Source organism: Meriones unguiculatus, chromosome 2 (assembly GCF_030254825.1).
Source record: "Meriones unguiculatus strain TT.TT164.6M chromosome 2, Bangor_MerUng_6.1, whole genome shotgun sequence".
Taxonomy (NCBI): domain Eukaryota; kingdom Metazoa; phylum Chordata; class Mammalia; order Rodentia; family Muridae; genus Meriones; species Meriones unguiculatus.
The window spans coordinates 5,301,293-5,323,028 of NC_083350.1; the positions used below are offsets into that span (position 1 = coordinate 5,301,293).

General features: G+C 49.5%; 1 protein-coding gene across 2 annotated transcripts in view; it reads right to left on the minus strand.

The window, feature by feature from the left end:
* The window catches only part of LOC110542132 (cytochrome b5), a 32,960-nt gene that overhangs the window by 623 nt on the left and 10,601 nt on the right, over positions 1–21,736 (minus strand). For both annotated transcript variants that reach the window (XM_021628776.2, XM_060376974.1), the window contains exons 2-4: positions 6,838–6,966; positions 5,314–5,343; positions 751–785 (exon numbers count right to left, since the gene is read on the minus strand). In XM_021628776.2, coding sequence (XP_021484451.1) covers positions 751–785; positions 5,314–5,343; positions 6,838–6,966 — 194 coding nt within the window. The remainder of the gene's footprint in view (positions 1–750; positions 786–5,313; positions 5,344–6,837; positions 6,967–21,736) is intronic.

A 21,736-nucleotide genomic window follows, 5' to 3' on the forward strand; every position in this document is an offset into this window, starting at 1 on the left:
ACAGCCTCCTCGGACATCCACTACATGCTGACAAAGGGGAAATCAGTTTGTTTAGAAAGAGACTAGCCTGCCAGAGAAAAGGAAGTGACATATATTCTAGAATATTCCCTGCCTGCTGGGAATATTCTAGAATACCAAGAGAGTGGAGCGGTTCAATTTGAAAGAATAAACTACAAAAGTAGGTAGCTTTGGGCTTGAGTCTAAGAAATGAAAACAACAGCAAGACCATTATTATATAAGCCAACATGGCTGAAATGCCAAAAAGCAAGCTTGGGCTGGAATACGGAAGGAAATCTGGCTCCTGTAACCAGAGTCATGCTGTACTTGGATTAGTGGGTTCAGAATAATAAGTGAAAACTGAGCCTTGTTTGCAGAAACATAATGACCAGTTTTAAAAGGCGCCCATGTGTCAGGGAAGAATGAAACTGAACCTTCGCCTGCAAGACAGCCACAGCAGGTCACCCGAGGGACTTATGCCACAGCATAAGGAACGCCACTGGCTCTCTAAGGTCCTGGTGTCAACACATCCAGACGGTGATGATATCTGGGGTCATGGAAAAGTGCTACAAATGACAGTCTAGGACGGAAAGCCACAAAGGTCCGGAACGCATGCGCAGACTGACCGCTGAGTAGCACAGTGGGAATCCAAGCATGGGACCAGAGAGGGAGGAGCCAGTCAACCTGGCTCGGTCCCTGCAAGAGACTTCCTCTCAACACAGACAGACAGACAGACAGATGACTACTGCGTACCTGGAACTAGACTCGACGGTAGTGACAAGAGTGTCCTGGAACATAAAGAAAACATGAAGTTAAGTTTCCGTCTAAGCACTTATCCCTGACAGAAATCCTGTTTTAAGATAAAAATCACTGTATTTTATTCAACTCTATCTTTTAAAAATTCTTAAAAGGCAAAATTATGCCTGAATTCTTACTTACTGAAAAGCCTAATTTCACCATTTTTCAAGAAAATAAAATTTTAAGAAATATATTTAAATTACTTAAGAACATACACTTCATAACTTGAAAATGTTAAGATATATAAATATAATAACCCACACTTAACATTTAAGCACTTCAACATAAAAACTCATGGACACAACATATACAAGACTCCATCACTGTCTTTGGAAGGGAACTTCTTCAAAGAATGGAATATGAATAAAAATGTCATTTATTTCATTCAAATCTGATAGGGCGTGAAAGCCCTATTACACCTAAATTACATTAACAGTGTTTCAACCAAAATGAAAGAGTAAGAGTCGCCATGTCACGTGGCAAAGCACCTTTTCTGAGGCTTCTTTAACTCACTGGATGGCACCAGGAGGACATGATTAACTCAGAAACTGCTCTGCCTACCCAACAAATAAAGCTCTGTGTTTACCTTCTAGCACTCCCTGATCACAGCCCTTCTCGGGAAGACTATAAAAAAAATGTGTATTTTCCCAAACACATTTTCCAAAAGTGCAGCCCACGGAAGCACACACACTTAGGCTTTCACACACGTTAGGAAGCACTCTTGTAATATTCCACACCAGCAAAACTGTTAGTGCCTCAACAGAAGCAGCCACAGACAAGCCAGCTCCAGGAGAAAATCAGGTGTGTGGCTCCCTGTAGATGAAAAACATCAGGAAAGCAGCTGTCTGCAGCAAGACAGGTGATGCCCCTGCAGAGCGTGTCAGGGAGATGACCTTGGAAAGGCAAATGCGTTTTGGGGATGCATGAGCGAAGCCGGGCAACACACACCAACCTTGGCACATCACCGTTAGGGTTCCTGACACAGAGGGGAAGAAAAACGAGTCATTTAAAAGTTAGCAATCTCTTAAGCAATTTAAATCCTAGTAACTATAGGAATTCATAACCAGCACAATTATTTCTATGAGTACATGAATACAATTAATTGATTATAGACAATTAACTATGCAAGCAATGACAGTCAGTTATCGAAACAAACAGAATCCCGTAAGACTCGGCAGAGCTCACTGATGACAGGACACTGTGCCACGCTGGAAAGTCAGTGTGAGGAGGCAGACAAGGATGGCCTCTAGCTTGTGGCACAGGCAGGGAAACGTGCAGGACACCCTCTGCACCCTCTTGTGCCCCTCCTTACCTCCCCTGTCCTGGTGTCTGCACTCTAATGTAAAGGCACCACTGTGAGGTGAGGCTGAGGCTGAGGCTCAAACGCCCACACCACTTAAAATGTAAGGGCGGGCAGGATGGCCCAGCACGCACAGGTACCTAATTCAGGGCCTGACAACCTGAGCTTTACTGATTCCTGAGACCCACGAGGTGGAAGGAGAACCAGTTCCTCTGACCCATGTGTGCACACAGACAAAGTAAACAAATATTAAAAAACTAAATATAAGTACATAAAATGTGGCTAGCATATCATCACAACCACCATCACTGGCGATGATGACTCTCCAAAAGGTAGAACTTAAAAAACAAATCATATATTTTTGTATTGTTTATCTTCTTCCTAGCCTTCAAACCCAGAATGCTTGAGAGTTTAAGTTGCACTGGGGGAAAGAAGCCCTGTTTCCCTGCGTGTTCTGAGGGGCTCAGCTGTCAGGGAAGGAACCGCCACACGGATCAACGATGCCACCTGCTTACTGTAAAACCTGGAGGCCTTCCAACTTACAGCAACTTACAGCCATGTCCAGCACATGTGATGCCTTACAAAGGTCGTGTGACTCAGCAGAATACCAAGTTCATCTAGCCTCGCTCACTGCTCCCCTCAAGTACAGATGGTGGAGCCTTCCTCAACAGTAAGAGCTCCAGGAACCTAGGAGCCCACCACGGACAAGCCAGAGGCTTGGTGTGTAGCTGCTCACCAGAGCTTCGGGGCCTCGAGGTCCAGAGATCTCAGAGACAAATACCACCCTGATGTCATTGTGCTCTGAAAGTTAATACCAAGGAAAGGCACCAGGAGAGTTAACAGCATATTTATATAAGCAAATCTGGTTGCTCTGGATACACTTAAGTTGTGTAATTCGCATCTATAAAAACCTTAACTTGGCAATTTAGTTTCTTTGGGGCAGGCTCAAGCTAATACTCTCCAATACATCCTTATTTTTCAAAGTTAAACTAGACACTTTAAGTAACACTTTCCCCTCAACACTGAGCACTAATGCACACACCAGGGCCTTATGATGTCTCTACAGCTGAGCTCCAGCTCCAACCCCAAGCATCAAAACATCAGACCACAGAACGTATTTCCCAGCTACAGACAATTACACGTGATCCTGAGAAACACTTAAGGTCCCAGTGTTCTTCGGCAGAAATAACAAAGCACCCAGAAAAGCGGCAACACCTTTTCTTCTGTGTCACTTGCTCCTAGCCTCTCAAATAACCAGTAAGGGTCACCCCACTTTCTCCCAGCTGTGCTCCTATTTAAGCAAAGTCAAAGTAGCGGACAAAGGGGGGGGGGTTGTTTGTTTCAGAACAATAAAACACTGCAATGTTGCTCCATTTGTCAAACCTTGAGAGTAAAAGTGTCTACTTGAAACACCGAGTAGACTCAGGCCCAGGGAGAAGCTCCATACCCAGGGCATCACAGCTGCTCCCTCCTGCTCACCTGGGCAGGAAGAAGGGCTTCCATCACCCCTGACAGCGAGAGTCCCAGAATTGATCCCCTAAGGGTGCTCTGTCCACCAGCTATTCCAAACAGCAAAGCAATTATAAATTCAAATGAAAGCTAAACCCCCACAGAACAGTAAACATGGAGGGCACACGCATGCTCTTCCCCTCAACATGACTTTTTGGGCCAGGCTCTCATAATTCCCAGGCTAGCCTCAACCTCACTATGTAGCCAAGGCTGACTTCTGGTCCTCCTGGAGTCACTTCCCAGATACTCAGGACCACGGCTGAGTAGAACAACAGCCAGTTGTTGGAGACTGAACCCAGGGCCTCACTCATGCTAGGCAAGCACTCTACCAAGAGAGATGCAGGCTGCACAATGAATGCGTTCTCAGAACACACGGACAAGAGAGGCCTTCGGTGGTCTGTGGCATGAGCGATGCTGACCACGCACATCTGCCATGGTTAGATGTGGTTCAGGGTAGCAGACCAACGCTCAGCAAACAAACCTCAAGGCCTTGTTTTCCTGCAGGTGACTTACAACAAAGTCAATAACAGCCTAAACAACTAACAGGACAGAAACAAACTTTCAAGAGGGACAACAAGTAGGTGCTCCAGAATTTCAGCTGGCCATACAGCAGCCACAAAGAGCATGTAAGTCCGACTCTGAGCGGCAGTCACCGACAGCATTCAGACTGCAGACACCACTCTTTTTCAATCTTCTTGAAGCACTCCCATCACAGTGGTACAGGTGGAACAGGGACAGGGGAAACGGAAGTGAAGTGGCCATGTGCTGAAAAGCAGTGGGGATCTGCTTGCACTGTGTGAGGGTTGGAGAGGATTGGAGAAGCCTGGCTCCTGCACTCACACTGCTGAAGTCCTCTGTGATGCGCCAAGAACAGCCTCTTGTCGGCAGAGACAGGGCAGCGTCTTTCCAGCATTCACAGCAAGCTCGGGAGATGCCGTGTGCCCTCACACTCAGACCAAGAGCATAAAGCGAAAAGGAAAATCTGATTTTCTTGCTCTCATTTTTGAAACAAAACCTTCCCTCAGCCTTCATTACTTAGGGGCCTGAATTAACTTTTCCTGCTTAGACTTTGTCATCTTCATGTCCTCATACATTCTTGCTCTAGATTTAATGAGCGAATGTAGGTGAGGTCAGCTCATACTGAAGAGCTAGGGGATGCCAATACAAAAGGCGCCTCTTCTGAGTGCCTCTGATGCCACCAAGAAGCAAAGAAGGAAGAGGCACAGGTGCTGCCTCAACTTAAACAAGTTCTAAGTCCTCTGGAAATAAGGCGTATGTCAAATCTTTCCGAGCAGACTCACAGTGACATTTTATTTCACTTCTATCTGGTACTAGAAACTGAACCTGGGGCTTCATGCATGTTAGACAAGCACTTTCCACTGAGCTATACACCCAGACTTTTACTTATTGATAATTACACCAAGACTCTTATTTATTAATAATTATCATTTTAAAAAAAATAATACATTTGTTGTACAAAGAGACACACAAGCTCTCCTCAAAAACACATGGACTGGTAAAAAACAAACAAACAAAGAAAAAAAACCCAAGCCAAACTTTTGTAAAAAAACAGGAAGTTCCATATCTAGATTATGTAGAAAGACCTGTGTAGGCTCTGATCTTTGCCTCATTTTGACACGCACTAAACGCACTGATGATACACAGTCACCTCTATGCAACCCTCCTTTGAGATGTTTGGACAAACTTACCGAAGGCTTGGCTATCTTTGATCTGTCATCCTGTAAAGAAAAAAGAGGGGAGTGGGCATTAAGAAATATTAGGACATCTATGAAAGTCTTGTTTCCAAAAGGCTGACTTTCATTGAGAATGTTTAAAAATTATTATTCATGATCAGCACCTGGCATTCAGAAAAGTCAAATGCAAAGTTTGGTCCATGCGGTTCTACAGCAAACATTAACTGCAGAGTAGTTAGGAACAGGAGGCATTTTCCACCCGTAGTCCCGGGGTTTGGAATGGATCGAGAACTGTTGTATTTGTATTGGAGCTGTTTAAGGGCTTACTAGAGTTGAGCTGACCTCTACGTCAGGCAACAACTGAGGTCCAAATGCTTCCCTTCCTCCCCATCTCTCAAGTTCACTGAGATAGGCATCTTTCTGCTATGATGGCCTCAGTGAAGCCTGCAATCTCCCAACAACGCAATCATAAACTATTTAAACCTCAGGCTGAGGATGTCGAAATCCAAGGGCATCTAAATGCTGACCACAGAAAAGCCTGGAAGGGAGGTGACCTAAATAAACCCACCCTCCCTTCTTACAGGAACAGAGCTTAAAAGAACGGGTGGGGAGGAATGTTCACAAGGGCAGACCACACAGGTGCCAAACGACCATGCCTCTCCTGGGAAATATGGCTACAAACACACATGGGCTGAGGAACCTCGAGATAAGCGAGGCCTGCTCCCAAAGTACATACCACCTCCCAGCAAACCAAAAGGCAATACACAAGCAAACGGACACACGGATGGACACACACACACACCTGTTCAACAGAATTTGTACTAAAATGAATTTCTGAGCCTTCTAAAAAGAGTCTACTTTATCTTTCCTCCATTTGCAGTTCTTACAAAAGCTGTCATTCATATACAATAAGACTCACACATAAAGAGGGATATGCCTCTATTTCTTTATCTATCTTTAAAGTTCCTTGATTTCTTTTCCATGAGCTGGGGCTGCTGGCTGTTTGTCTCTCTTTAGAGAATGTGTACAACTGGCTACCCTTTACTCCCTGGCTGTAGGAGAACAAACTGCCTGGACTTGTGGTGCCTGCTCCACCCTTTGAACGTGTCTCTCTGTGGGCTCTTGGAGACTGAGGAGTGTCCCCAGGACAAGGCCTTGGAACACAGCATTCTGATCCTGAATACAGCAATAATAACTGCAACCAAAAAATGCAATGCAAAAAAGGTTGAATCAATGTATTTATCACAAAAAATGGTGTCCTGCTAGGCATGGTGATGCATACCTCTAATCCTGGGGCTTGAGAGATAAAGGCCTGAGAAGAGACTTGCAGGCCAGCCAGGTCTGCATAGGGAGCTCCAGGCCAGCCTGGGCTATTTATTGAGGCCTTGTCTCAAACAAAGTATTCTAAAATCAAAAGAAATTGCTTTTGTTCTATTCCCTTTTATGTTTTCTTTAGATACAAATCTAGACTTAGCAATGTCAAATGGTAGCCCTAAAAAAGAAGAAGAAAGGACCCTCCTGCCCCAGGAAATGACTTACTGGATGGAGCTCTCCGATGATGTACGTCTTAGACAGTTCTCGTGCGTCAGTAGAGTGTCCAACATCCTCAAAGTTCTCAGTGGCGTCACCCCCGGCTTGCTCTCTTAGGACTTCTTCCCCACCAGGATGCTGTTCAAAGGACAGGTGCATGAGCAGTCAAATCTTTTCAGGCTAATGAGTTTTAAAAAATGGTTAGCTTATCGACTTAAAGAGCCCAGTCCAGAAGTCACCGACGGCAATGGCTGCCTGTAGACACCCCACTTCCCTCTCCATTTCCTTGGTTACAGTACAGTAGACACTTCCCCTGATGCTGTGCTCCCGTGCTAGTGATCCGGCAACACAAGTGTCACGTGGGTGTCCTTAACAATGTGCTAATGTTTGCTCTGCTTTTCCAGAAAGTTCCCCAAACTTGCCCCATCAACTGCTCCTAAACTGACTCCTCAGCCTTCTCCTTGAGACTGCAAACCTGGGACTCTCCGTCTGAGTGTGGACCGAGGAGAGGCCACTGGTCAGACACAGAGATGTGAACGGGCTGCCCTTCGGGGTGCACTGTGTGCACCTGCAGTGTGAGCCAGCACCACCCGCTGGCCAGGCAGGCCGGGCAGGCCCAGGAAGGCCCAGGAAGGCCCAGGAAGGCCGGGCAGGCCCAGGAAGGCCGGGCAGGCCCAGGAAGGCCGGGCAGGCCCAGGAAGGCCCAGGAAGGCCCAGGAAGGCCGGGCAGGCCCAGGAAGGCCCAGGAAGGCCGGGCAGGCCCAGGAAGGCCCAGGAAGGCCCAGGAAGGCCGGGCAGGCCCAGGAAGGCCCAGGAAGGCCCAGGAAGGCCGGGCAGGCCCAGGAAGGCCGGGCAGGCCCAGGAAGGCCCAGGAAGGCCCAGGAAGGCCCAGGAAGGCCCAGGAAGGCCGGGCAGGCCCAGGAAGGCCCAGGAAGGCCCAGGAAGGCCGGGCAGGCCCAGGAAGGCCCAGGAAGGCCGGGCAGGCCCAGGAAGGCCCAGGAAGGCCGGGCAGGCCCAGGAAGGCCCAGGAAGGCCGGGCAGGCCCAGGAAGGCCCAGGAAGGCCGGGCAGGCCCAGGAAGGCCGGGCAGGCCCAGGAAGGCCGGGCAGGCCCAGGAAGGCCGGGCAGGCCCAGGCAGGCCGGGCAGGCCCAGGAAGGCCCAGGAAGGCCGGGCAGGCCCAGGAAGGCCCAGGAAGGCCCAGGAAGGCCGGGCAGGCCCAGGAAGGCCCAGGAAGGCCCAGGAAGGCCGGGCAGGCCCAGGAAGGCCGGGCAGGCCCAGGAAGGCCCAGGAAGGCCCAGGAAGGCCCAGGAAGGCCCAGGAAGGCCGGGCAGGCCCAGGAAGGCCCAGGAAGGCCCAGGAAGGCCGGGCAGGCCCAGGAAGGCCCAGGAAGGCCCAGGAAGGCCGGGCAGGCCCAGGAAGGCCGGGCAGGCCCAGGAAGGCCGGGCAGGCCCAGGAAGGCCCAGGAAGGCCCAGGAAGGCCGGGCAGGCCCAGGAAGGCCCAGGAAGGCCGGGCAGGCCCAGGAAGGCCCAGGAAGGCCCAGGAAGGCCGGGCAGGCCCAGGAAGGCCCAGGAAGGCCCAGGAAGGCCGGGCAGGCCCAGGAAGGCCGGGCAGGCCCAGGAAGGCCCAGGAAGGCCCAGGAAGGCCCAGGAAGGCCCAGGAAGGCCGGGCAGGCCCAGGAAGGCCCAGGAAGGCCCAGGAAGGCCGGGCAGGCCCAGGAAGGCCCAGGAAGGCCGGGCAGGCCCAGGAAGGCCCAGGAAGGCCGGGCAGGCCCAGGAAGGCCCAGGAAGGCCGGGCAGGCCCAGGAAGGCCCAGGAAGGCCGGGCAGGCCCAGGAAGGCCGGGCAGGCCCAGGAAGGCCGGGCAGGCCCAGGAAGGCCGGGCAGGCCCAGGAAGGCCGGGCAGGCCCAGGCAGGCCGGGCAGGCCCAGGAAGGCCCAGGAAGGCCGGGCAGGCCCAGGAAGGCCCAGGAAGGCCCAGGAAGGCCGGGCAGGCCCAGGAAGGCCCAGGAAGGCCCAGGAAGGCCGGGCAGGCCCAGGAAGGCCGGGCAGGCCCAGGAAGGCCCAGGAAGGCCCAGGAAGGCCCAGGAAGGCCCAGGAAGGCCGGGCAGGCCCAGGAAGGCCCAGGAAGGCCCAGGAAGGCCGGGCAGGCCCAGGAAGGCCCAGGAAGGCCGGGCAGGCCCAGGAAGGCCCAGGAAGGCCGGGCAGGCCCAGGAAGGCCCAGGAAGGCCGGGCAGGCCCAGGAAGGCCCAGGAAGGCCGGGCAGGCCCAGGAAGGCCGGGCAGGCCCAGGAAGGCCGGGCAGGCCCAGGAAGGCCGGGCAGGCCCAGGAAGGCCGGGCAGGCCCAGGAAGGCCGGGCAGGCCCAGGAAGGCCCAGGAAGGCCCAGGAAGGCCCAGGAAGGCCGGGCAGGCCCAGGAAGGCCCAGGAAGGCCGGGCAGGCCCAGGAAGGCCCAGGAAGGCCAGGCAGGCCCAGGAAGGCCCAGGAAGGCCCAGGAAGGCCGGGCAGGCCCAGGAAGGCCCAGGAAGGCCGGGCAGGCCCAGGAAGGCCGGGCAGGCCAGGAAGGCCCAGGAAGGCCCAGGAAGGCCGGGCAGGCCGGGCAGGCCCAGGAAGGCCCAGGAAGGCCGGGCAGGCCCAGGAAGGCCCAGGAAGGCCCAGGAAGGCCGGGCAGGCCCAGGAAGGCCAGGCAGGTCCAGGAAGGCCGGGCAGGCCCAGGAAGGCCGGGCAGGTCCAGGAAGGCCGGGCAGGCCAGGCAGGCCCAGGAAGGCCGGGCAGGCCCAGGAAGGCCGGGCAGGTCCAGGAAGGCCGGGCAGGCCAGGCAGGCCCAGGAAGGCCGGGCAGGCCCAGGAAGGCCGGGCAGGCCCAGGAAGGCCGGGCAGGTCCAGGAAGGCCGGGCAGGCCAGGCAGGCCCAGGAAGGCCGGGCAGGCCCCGGCAGGCCCAGGAAGGCCGGGCAGGTCCAGGAAGGCCGGGCAGGTCCAGGAAGGCCGGGCAGGTCCAGGAAGGCCGGGCAGGCCGGGCAGGCCCAGGAAGGCCGGGCAGGCCCCGGCAGGCCCAGGCAGGCCGGGCAGGCCGGGCAGGCCCAGGCAGGCCGGGCAGGCCCCGGCAGGCCGGGCAGGCCGGGCAGGCCCAGGCAGGCCCAGGCAGGCCGGGCAGGCCGGGCAGGCCCAGGAAGGCCGGGCAGGCCGGGCAGGCCCAGGAAGGCCAGGCAGGCCGGGCAGGTCCAGGAAGGCCGGGCAGGCCGGGCAGGCCCAGGAAGGCCGGGCAGGCCGGGCAGGCAGGAGGCTCTTTCTAGAGGAATGGACGTTAGCTCCATCAGTGCAGCCAGACACCTACAAAGACAGAGCGCGCGTCTGCTCAGGGAAGGCAGGAAGAACCCTACACGTGGCAGAAGCGTCTTAGAGCTCTTGGTTGCACTAACTGATAAAACAAAGGACAGTCAAGGTTCAGGGAGCAGATCTATTGTGTACACCCAGTGACGAGACCTAGAGACTCCCAGGAAGAGATCTCAGACAAGCAGAACAGTGCACTCGGTTAACTCTGGCAGAAAAGCAAAAGAGAACCAAAAACCACTTCTTAGACTTCAACTGAGCCACCTCTCCAGCACCCAAAACCACTTACGTTAAGCTTGAAGATGTTCCTGGATCAAATTCATCCTGACCTTTAAGCAAGGCCCTTAGGGTGCAAGAGTTGCCCCCTGCGCAGCTGACTGCAGTCAGGCTTCCCTCTTCCCCAAACAGAAAACAACAAGGACACCTGACACTGTCAAAAGGTGCCCGGTCCTTCTGCTTCTTTATTTGGACATGTCTAGCACTAAAGCCTAATGTTTCTTCCTTCTCTGTAAAACATCACAAACTACACTGTAGAAAAAAAAAAAAATCTAAGGAGCTACAGAAGCTGCTGATAATCTTGCTGCCAAGGAAGTTAAATAAACAAGCATATCTGAATGAGCTTTTAAAGGAAAGTTAGGATCTTTATTACTAAATACAAAGCAGATGAGGTTCCATGGTCCAGAGGCTGTGCAAGGGTGGTGGTTTGAATGAGAACGACCCTATGGGCTCCTCGTTTGAATGCTTTGTCCCCAGTTAGTAGAACTGTTTGGGAAGGATTAGGAGGTGTGGCCTTACTGCAAGGTGTGTGCCACTGGGGAAGGGCTTTGAAGTTTCAAAAGTCCACACCAGGCCCAGTGTCTCCCTCTCTCTACATGCTGCCTACAGAGCAGGATACAAAGCTCTCGCTGCTCCTGTGCCATTCCTGTGTCCTCCTGCCATAATAACCATGGGCTAACCATCTCACACTGGGCGCACGCCTCTGATTTAGAAATGCTTTCTCTTATGAGTTGCTTTGCTCATGGCATCTCTTCACAGCAGTAGACCACCAACTAAGACACCATGGGAGCTTGAGAAAAATATTTGGGGTCAGACAGGTGCCTCAGCACTAAAGAGCATTTGCCACTCAGAGCAAACCAGATCCAGACACCAGCACTCTGCAGGATGGCCCTCACCCACCTGTAATTCCAGTGCCAAGATGAGTGCGCACCTGCACACACGGTACACATACACACACTCAGGCACGCACACATACACACAAAAGCTGAAAACGCAAGAAAATCCTGGAATTTGTCTCAAAGCGTTGGGAGGTGTTTTTATACGTGTCAGACATATACCCTATGTTCAAAAAACACAGCAGTGACTGTACTAAACACTTTGCAGTATTAGTCTCTGTCCCTAACGGACCTCCTGCGTGGCTCAGGGCTTCCCCTAGTTCACTGAAACATGCTCTGCCCCAATCATCCTGACAATGACTGCCTGATAAGCATCGCTACACGGAGGCTCCAGACGCATCTCATAGGTGTGGTGGCGCTGAGCAGGATCTTCTGATTCTGAAACAACCTGGGACTGTGAACACTGATCTGATGACAGAGCAGAAGGGCCTGCAGGTGGGAGATAGGAAGGCACGAAGTCCCAGAGCCCCCAGGTAACCAGGCCCACACTACTGGCCCTCAGCTGACTACAGAGTCACAGTACCTAACCTGGGACTCCTGCTCAGGACAAGTGAGTGTCACTGTGCACCGGGGCCAGCCTGTCTACAGGACAACACAGAAGAGATAATGTCACCATCTGGGTCTGCTCCGGAGTCATGGGGATCCTGGACTGAAAGTGCTGTGTGGGGAAAGCACAGTTCCACCTCAGAAAGAGTGGAGCCAAGGGGCAGCCCTCAATGTAAGCTCCACAGAGAAAGGAAACAAGAGCGTATTTACCCAAAGCTCTGTCCTGGAGATGACCCTTCTTAAACCACTTGTTAGGCAATTTTCTAAGGGAAAACACTTTGGGCTATTGGTCTCACTGGCCACTGCTAAATGTGTGTGTGTAAATAAACAACTTAGGAAAAACATAACGCCAAATAAACTGATTGATGTTGAATTTAACTCTACCCTAAAAACTTTTTGGATGAATGAAAAAAAAAAATCAAAGCTGAAAAGTTGGAATAAGATGAGATAAATCTGAAGCCTTGATAAGAAAACAAAGCAGAACATTTTGTAATATCTAACATTTTCTTGAAATGTGAGACACACACAGAAAAAGAGAAAGTGATTGCCATATGAATTAAACTAAATCATTAAATCATAATTGTCTGAAACTTGTCAATTCTTTCGTTATCCTCTCATTGTTGTTAGCGGGTATGCTGTAGTTTTCAGAAACACAAGAGTTAGTTTAAGACTATAATGGCAATAAAAAATGAGGAGTGCACATGACGTTCACATCCTATCTTTTGGGCATGTTGCAGAACTGGGGAACGGCCCACAGAAAAGGCTTTGGAAAAGGAGTGGAATCAAACCAGCCCCCGGTGACTGCTTGGCAAGAGTGAAGGTGCCTCAAATGCATAACTGCACACTGGGTTACGCTGGCGGGGTGTAGAGCTCATACAGCCAGTCTTCTGTGAATGTCTACATTTTCCCAAAGGAATATTTCATTTTCTGTACATGTGGCTTTAGTTAATTCACACAACAAATACATGCCTTGTGCCCCCAAAGACCAGACTCAAGAGCAAACAAAGACAGCCCTGGCTCCTGCCCCTGGCGACCAGACAAACATAAATAATGTTCGACTGTGAACAGGAAGTGAATGTCACTTCTGAAATCAAGATAGAAAGAAAAAAAGGACTGTCACCAATGCAGAAGAAAAGAGCAGAGACAACTGGAGTTGTGAGGACAGGGGTTACAGCAGGAAGGCGCTCCAGTGCAGGGGGCCCTGAGTTCAGGGACAGGAAGGAAGCCAGCCAGGGGCCCAGGAAGGAGAAGGCCAGGCCAGGTCAAGAATGGCTTCCAGATCTCTTCAAGGATCTTAGTCCTATTTGGTGAGCAATGGTAAGTCACTGAAACACAGGTAAAGAGGAACAAAGGTGATGAAGTCATATTTCACTTTGAGAAGAATCCTGAGGGTGAGAGAGCAGAGTGAGTAACTGAGGCCAGAAAAGATGGAGGCAGCTGGAGCCTGAAGAAGGTGAAGGTGGGAAGAGGGTGTGGGCATTTGGCTGAGACGTGAGTGTGCACGAGACAGTATGAATGGGTGTGAGACAGAGGTGTGAACTGGAAGATGTGAGACAACAGGGCTTCCAGTCAGTGAGGAGGGACTCAGGCATTTGATGAACGGATGCTCAGGAGACGAAGCGCAGTAACCGCAGAACCAACTGAAGGAAGTGGAATAGGAGTCCCGCAGAGGCCAGGTGGCAGGCCGTCGGAACAGCCTAACACACTGTCCACACATCTTGCGGGATCACATTTCTTCCCTGTACTTTTGTCAATCCACAGCTTCTTCAGCTCCCCTGGCAGAACACGAGCACTCCCAGAGATAAGGGCCACTAAGAAACAACGGCTCTGGACAGCTCTCACTGTCTGATCCTAAAATAAATAAGAACTCTGTTTTTAAAGGACTAAGTCAGCACTGTCCATACCTGGAGAAATTTCCTGCCACACCTGGCACTCGTCCAGGAAGCCACGGTACAAGCAGGACATTCCTTGTCGAAAAACCCCAAATACAAAACCTACTGAGAGATGGCATCATACTCCAATTGGAAAATTCCCTAATTTGACTGCATGTAAGGGATCACAGTCAAATCACAGGCACACACATTACCTGCAGGCATGTGTACACGGAGGACACAGCCTCGCCACACATCCCGCAAGGATGAAGCGCGCTCTGAGCAGGGAGGCTGTCCGCCTTCCAGGACCAGCTACGCTACTCGGGAGGACACCCAGTGTTGCGAAGGGAACCAGAAGAACCCTCCTGGGTTCTTCAGTTACAGCACCACATCGATACAGAACTCAGGCTACTTAGAAAGAAAGGAAAGGCTCTGGCTTAAGAGACGGTGGGAAACGGGAAACTGACAACTGCTCATACTGTCTGCAGCTCCGCACAGAACACGTGGGTCCAGCGCAAGCTGTGGTCTGCGCATGCGCACTTCCCTACCATGGTCTGTACGCAGAACAAAGTGTCTCTTGTTCAAATCCAAACTTCCTTAGGTGAAAACACATCTGCAGGGTTCTGAAGAAGACCCGTGTCACCTGCTCTTTGTTTCTCAAGTCCAAAAAGATGAGTTCATAATCTCTGAAAGAAATGAGGCTGAACTCGGCTCGTTTAGTGGATTTGATTCAGAGAGCTTCAACAGGGTTTTGCTGTCTGTGTCTTTGTTTTCAAAGGACATCAGAAAAATGTAGATGGCATCTCCGTTTTTGAAAAATGAATAGTGCAGCGGGCAAGATCGGGCTACCCATCTACAGAACCAAGGTCTAGAGCTGAGCTTGTGCTTGACACACAAGAAGAAGCACAAACACAAGTGTGTGAAACACATGGACTCACTGGTGAGTCTTAGCCCTCAGACGTCACTCTGAATATACCAATATTCCAGAGTTGGAGGCCTGAAACGCTGCTAGTTCCAAGCACTTCCAGACCGCATCACAAAGAGTTAGCGTTGGCTACCAACTCCTGAAATGTCAGCTGGCCCTCAGCAAAATTTCTCATCACGGCTCTCCCCCCTGAAATGCTCTTTTCACCTGACTCAGTCTCCTGCCCCGGCCTTCAGTCCACCACTGCTACCTATGTCCATGTGCAAACGCCGAGGCTCCGCCCTTGGCCCCCGCTCCCACCGGCCTGCGGGCTCTCTCCTGGTGATCCCTCTCCAGCTGTTAATGGACGGCTGTCCGCTAATGCACACAACTGGGTAGCAGCCCCTCTGCAGTCATGGTGCCAGGCTCCTAATGGATCTCTCCTTGCAAACCCCACTCGATGTCCAATGCACATTCCAAGCATAATATTCTTCTCTCCTGCCATAAATGTACGCTTTCCCAGTCTTTCTGTTTCCAGTAAAGACCATCCGCATGCTGTGGCCATCTCACTCCTGCTGCAATGGCAACTTTCCAGATACCATCCCTGAATTCCCTCCATCCATGACCTTCCCTATCATGCCACCACAGCCTCCACGCTCTCCTTAACAGCTCCCACTGTTACACTTTCAAGTCATGTTTGTTTGCAAGATTCTTCATGACTCAGACTTCAGCCCTGCTCATCTGTGTTTGCCACCTGCACAATGCCTTCCAGGAGGTGCTGATGAAATACACCAAGTGAGCACAGACCTTTACAGTGACCCTGAAAGGTCACTTCGTAGGGCAGGCAGGGGAGGAATGGAACACACTCACTCCAAACAGTTCCCACAAATCTCCTTTCCCTGCACTACAATAGTGCTTACCCCTCTGGTCACATGACTTCACACTTCACTGATAATTCATTAAATTAAATTCTACTTTGTGCAAAGCACTGTGGGGCATATAAGAAAGAACACACCCAATCTTGTCTGATCTTATAGCTAGCTAAGCAGGCTTAAGCCTGTTAGTAGTTACTGAATGAGAGAAAAATCAAAAAGAAAAAAGTAAAAGTATGTGCTATGATCCTGAAGAAATGTATAATTCCTTTGAGCTGAAAGAAACAAAACAAAACAAAACAAAACAAAACAAAACAAAACAGAACAGAAGATCTAAGCCCTTCCTTGCTGGAGCCTAAGTTTTGACTAATCGTGAATACCAAACAGGTCCTAATCCTGAGCCACAGCTCCAAGCAGTGTTCCCTGAGACAGCAAGTGTGAATGAGCCACAAGTACCCACACCACAGCGCAGCTGCATGATTTCCATCTTTGTCAACACTAAAATAAGAAAAGAAAATCTCTCCCTAGCTTTAGAGTAAGATAGTTCCCGGCTCTCTCCTTTCTTCTCCTCGCTCTGTGTATGTGTCATAACATAATGTTCTGAAATGCACATTCTGTGTATTCAAACAAGGTAATTAACCTATCTATCAGCTCACATACCTATCGGGTTTTTGTTTTGTTTTAGTAAATTTAAGATTCACCCTCTTAGCAATTTGCAAATACACATCATACTTGGCCACAGTCATCATGATGTTCAATACACCCCAGAAGAAGACTCAAAAACAAACCAAAGTGTTTCAGAAGAAAAGGCTTTTGTAGCTGAATCATCCCTGAAAAGGCGCCCACAAGAGCCAAGGACCAAATGTCTTTTCTGCAACTATGGAATGGATATTAGGATCAAGCCAAACCTGTTTCACAATCTTCCCAGTCCCATGGCACGAAGAGGTTCTGAAAAGTCTCGCTTGCACGATACACTTAAAGCTTATGTAACATTTCATTTGTATTAATTTAATATAAATTAAGAGTTACTGCTTTAATCACTGGCTTACAGTCACTAAAGATATGAACTGGTTTCTTAACCTCACTTAAAATTTATTTATTAATTTAAATTATTAAATGCAAAATATAGCAATATATGTCATAAATTACAATTCAAGAGCCTACCTACCAAAAATGAAAAATAAGGTAGGAAAGTAAGCATTAAGTGAAAGCAGCAATAAACTCGGGCTAAGATGGTCATTTCAGATAGCAGGATAGACAAGCTCCCACTATCCAGAACAACTGACCGGGAAGGTGGGGCTAGCACTGCCTGCACTCACTGGGCATCCCAACCAAGCGGCATTGGTGAGCTGCTGTGACATTCAAAAGTCTAAAAGGTGTATCTTTGGTTTCCTTTAAAAAAGTGGAGGAGTAAAAAGGAAGACAACATCACAAACCTGACCACCATTCTTCACTGAGCAACATCTACCCAGTGAATTAACTTCTATTTCGAGACCGCTGGCCAACGCTGATGAAAGTGCAGAATCCCGTTTCATCTTTCACTAATAATGCTAACCTAATATTTTTACGTAATTACTGTTACATTACTTGCTGTGAGAAATTAGCCCAGTCATTAAAAGCATGATCACACACAGCTTATCTACAAAAGCTAGCCGCACCTGCCTACCTTACACCTTTCCAAGTAAACTCCAGTGGAAAGAATTTCACCTGAGAAGCACCCAGCCTGGAAGAGCTCACGTTCCCTTCATGAGAGTCACTGAAGTCGCACAGGCTGCTGGGCACACACAGAAGCTCCCTAAGAGACTGGATAATGAAATGACTCACACCAAGTCCAAGACCCTCACTGAGAATGCACATCTCTTGTTCAAGACCACAGTGCACAACGGTTCACTCTGAGTCATAAGCCAACCATTACAGGCAATGTCGGAGAGCCCATGTGTGTCTGACCCTGTGGGGCTCCTGTGGCTAACCCTGACCCGTGAAGCTCTCCATCTCCGTGCTCCTCACTCAGCCTCTACTTCTCCAACAACCAGGAAGGACAATACAGCACATGCCATGCCACTGCCTCGTCAACAGAAATAAGAGTAAAATTTCTCATACAAAAGACAACGGATACCAGAGTAAACAGAAGACGGTGTTCTCCAAAGCACAAAACTACACATACAGCACAGCCCCAGAATGCACTTAAAGGTCATGACTTGGGCTTACCTTTTATGTTAATAGCTCAAGAATGATGAAATATTACTGAACTGATACTTTAAACCCTTTTCAGAATGAGGGCAAAAATAAATGATAAGAGAAGAATACATTATTGTGGGCTCTACAGCAGTGGTTCTCAACCTTCCTAATGCTGCAACCTTTTCATATAGTTCCTCACGTTATGGTGACCCCAACAATAAAATTATTTCATTTCTACTTCATAACTGTAATTCTGCTACTGTTATGAGCTGTAATGTAAATATCTGAGATGTGACCCCAATGAAAGGGTCCTTTTATTGCCAAATGGGTCATACCCCACAGGGTAAGAACCTCTGTAAGAGCCAGGTTTGTTTGTTTCAAAAAATCCATTTCAGATTTTTTGAGACCTTACAATGGATCTACAAAAACTTATGATAAAATAGCTTTTGATACTAGTTCTGATACGGATTGTCTGAGTGAATAATAACTCACTTATCAGAGGCAATGAGCTCAAGGAGAAAAAAATTCTGCGAGAGAAGCCAGAATGACTTTGGATTAAACACACAGCCCACAACTTCCACCAGAGAGACAATCCTTCCTTAGTGAAAAAGCTCTCCAGGCTCATCCTTCACCTCTGTTAGTTTCTAGGGCCATTTCACAGTCCCATCCCCAGCTTTCAAATAGAAATAGAACAGGGTACAGCTTTGGAATTACGTTTGTCAGCTGTGTTCTTCCTTAAAAAAAAAAAAAAAAAAATTAATAGAACTATTTTAAACGATCTGAAATATTTTTGTTCTGTGGTTGGCCTTAATCCCTAGAATGGCTACCTTTCAGTGGGTTCAGAACATACACTATAAACTTCCAAACTCAACAATCCAAATGTCTTTCCAATGAAAGGGAAAGTTTTGTGTGCTTTTATCCAATGAAAGGGAAAGTTTTGTGTGCTTATCCAATGAAAGGGAAAGTTTTGTGTGCTTATCCAGTGAAAGGCAAAGTTTTGTGTGCTTATCCAGTGAAAGGGAAAGTTTTGTGCTTATCCAGTGAAAGGGAAAGTTTCGTGTGCTTGGGGGGGTCTTCTGCAGTGGTGAACACCTGCAGCCATGGCGCCACCCGTGGTGCAGGTGACCAGGAAACCAGGAGGGGGGCTGCTGGAACAGGGAGCTCCAGCTTCCCCTCTGGCTTCAAATCCTTCATGATGAAAGTCTGCTTGAGGGCAGGAGGATGCAAAGGCTCCAGGCTCTGCCAGAGGCCGGCCCTCTTTTCCGGTCTTCTTTATCTCCTGGCATTCAGTCCGCTGCTGCGCCTGAGCTTAGGGATGAGGTCCTTGCCTGGGTTGCCAGAGTCAGAAGCTAGATGCGTGGACTCCTCAGGGTAGAGCTGTTAGTGCACAGCCCCCGGCAGGAAGCTACTGGGTTTAACAAATGAACAAGCTCCCACGTCACCATGCACAGTTATTTGGGTTCCCTCTTGGGTTTAAGTCTAATTACTACATCAATTACCTAGTCAAGAAAAATCCAGCTTGTCAGATACCATCTCTAGAGGCATAGATATAGTTTTAAGACCCAAGAAATTTCAAACAAATGCAGGGGCTAATGTCTTGACATAAATCGATTAGAGAACTACTTAGGAGGCTTCTGTATCGTTGACTAAACAGTATACAATAGACATCTATACAGAAAAGTAGGATTTTTGAAAAACAATCTGAGTCCTTTCTGGATTGTTAAAATTGACACTCAAAGAGCAGGTAGATAAAGGAGTAGAGGTTAAAAAAAGAAAGGCAGGTTACTGGCTGATACGTGCAGAACCTGACTATTATTAGCAAAGAAATTAGTTTATGAAAGACTGGGTAGTTAGAATGAAGCAGCACAGAGGATGTGGAAAGCCAGCATGTTGCGGGAGATGCTGGAACCATGTGAGGCCTGAAGAACACAGCAGGACAGATATGCAAAGGATTGGCCCCCTCAAACAATGGGCCACACGCAGGCTAAAAGCCAAGGTGACTCAACTCCAGGAAGCCAGAGCAAAGCTGCCCTGAGCATTGCCACAAGAGCTGTTGCACGTGCATGGTCTGAATTAGCCCAGGGCAGCCAGCCCAGCCCAGAGCACACCACGCCTAGTCCCTGCAGCTCGGCCTCCTCCTCCTCCGCAGCCCAGAGCCACGCTCAGAAGCACGTATCTGGGCCAAAGAGCCCGACTCTCAACATCAGGCTGAAGGTTGAAAGCCAGATGTAGAGAAACTAAAAGGACCTTCAGGGAACGACCTTCCTACATTTACAGGCAAAGAAAATGGGGCACAAAGAATTGACATAAAAGCCACAATTCAGAAGAGCAGATAGGGCTGCGGACACTTTTCTGACTCAGGTCAGTTGCTTTTTAAAAATAATGTTAAAAAAAAAAAGAGTAACTTCATATATAAAAGTAAAACTTTCAAAACAAACTTTCTTCATAATTTCTTTATGAAGAGAATATGAAGGGGAATATGAAGAGAAACCACTCCTTTAAACTCAAGAAAACCTAACTTTTACCTTCCTAGATGCGATAATTCAAAGAACAGGAACACACAAATGCATGCCCACCCACCTGCCCGCCCGCTCTGTGCACACACGAATGCATGCACGTACACACAGACTCGAATACTTTTATGCCAAAGCTTTTAACTGACTACAAAACTGCCCACCAAAAAGGTGAGAGAGGATGGAGAAGTGGTTAGTCCTGGGGGGGCCCAAGGGGAGGCAGAGCACACAACCCTGTAACGTGCATCAGGTCAGGGGCACCGAGAGTCTGCTTGACCAAGGACGAGAAAACAACTACAAAAAACAAAACACCTTTGCCACATAAATGTAACCAAGCAGTCCAAAAGTCCACCAGTCTCCAAGCATATTAAAAAAAAAAAAAAAAAAAAGGCAAAGTAAACACATTTCCTAAAGCAATGGCAAAGCAAAAATAAAAACAAAAACCCATTTAAAAAAAAAAGCCCAAAAGAATGACAAACAAAAACTTATTAGCAGTTATCTGGGATAGTTAAAACAGAAATGCAAAAGAATTTAGAAGGCAGCGTAAGGAGGCTTGTTTCTGGATGTTTTCTGACGTCAAGCATGCTGTCTTTGAAGCTGGGGAGAGCTCGCCCGACTCTGGTGTGCTGACTGCGCAATGCCTCGCACGCCGCATAAAGCTCCCCTGCCGGCGAGCTCCTCGCAAGGGTGAATTACGAGCTACTCCATGCTGAAGACTGCAGCTGGGATCTCACTTGAGACCCATATGCGATCACCCAGCTGCCGTGCGGGCTGCCACTCACTCAGACACTAGTGCCAGCCACGCCCTGTGAGCAAGGTGGAAACCTCAAGGCGTAGTAAGAGTCTGACAGTACAGGCAACCACAGAGAAATGCAGAGAGCAGAGAAAGTGACAGAGGTTGACCAGGTGATAGCACAGAGGCCTGGAAAGACCATGATTCACTTGCCACAGAGGAACAAGCAGCTGCGTAACAACGGGAAATCTGGGGAGACTCCTGGGCCAGGCAGGCTCCTGTCTCCACAAAGAACTAACTGGGAAAGTGACGAGGGAAAAGTGAAAGAAGCTCTGCAGTGATTCTGCCTGAGACATCTGTGTCACAGTAACACTCAAAGTTTCTATCATCCATCCGTCTGTCTCCCTGTCTTGTTTCCATCCATCCATCATCCATCTCCAAAAGCTCCCCTCTCTTTCTGTCACCTCGCAGCCCTCAATCCCTGTCCCTCCCTCTTGCGTAGTGTAGGGTCTCACACTGGAGGCACGCATGCTCACGGAGGAGCACAGAGACAACCTGAAGAGGAAGGTCGCTAACACCTTGGACTGTCAGCCCAGACAACAGCCCGGTGGAACTGAGTTCTAAGCAGAGTTCAAGACCCCTCAGACAGTGTGGCCAGGGCACTGCCGACAGGAATGGGCCCCTGTGGCACAAATGGGAATCTCTTCTCACACTTTTCTGAGAAAGGAGGAAGTTTCACAGCGCAAGCCCACAGCCGGGCTCTGTGATTGCCAGTCAGGAAGGAAAGAGGGTGGG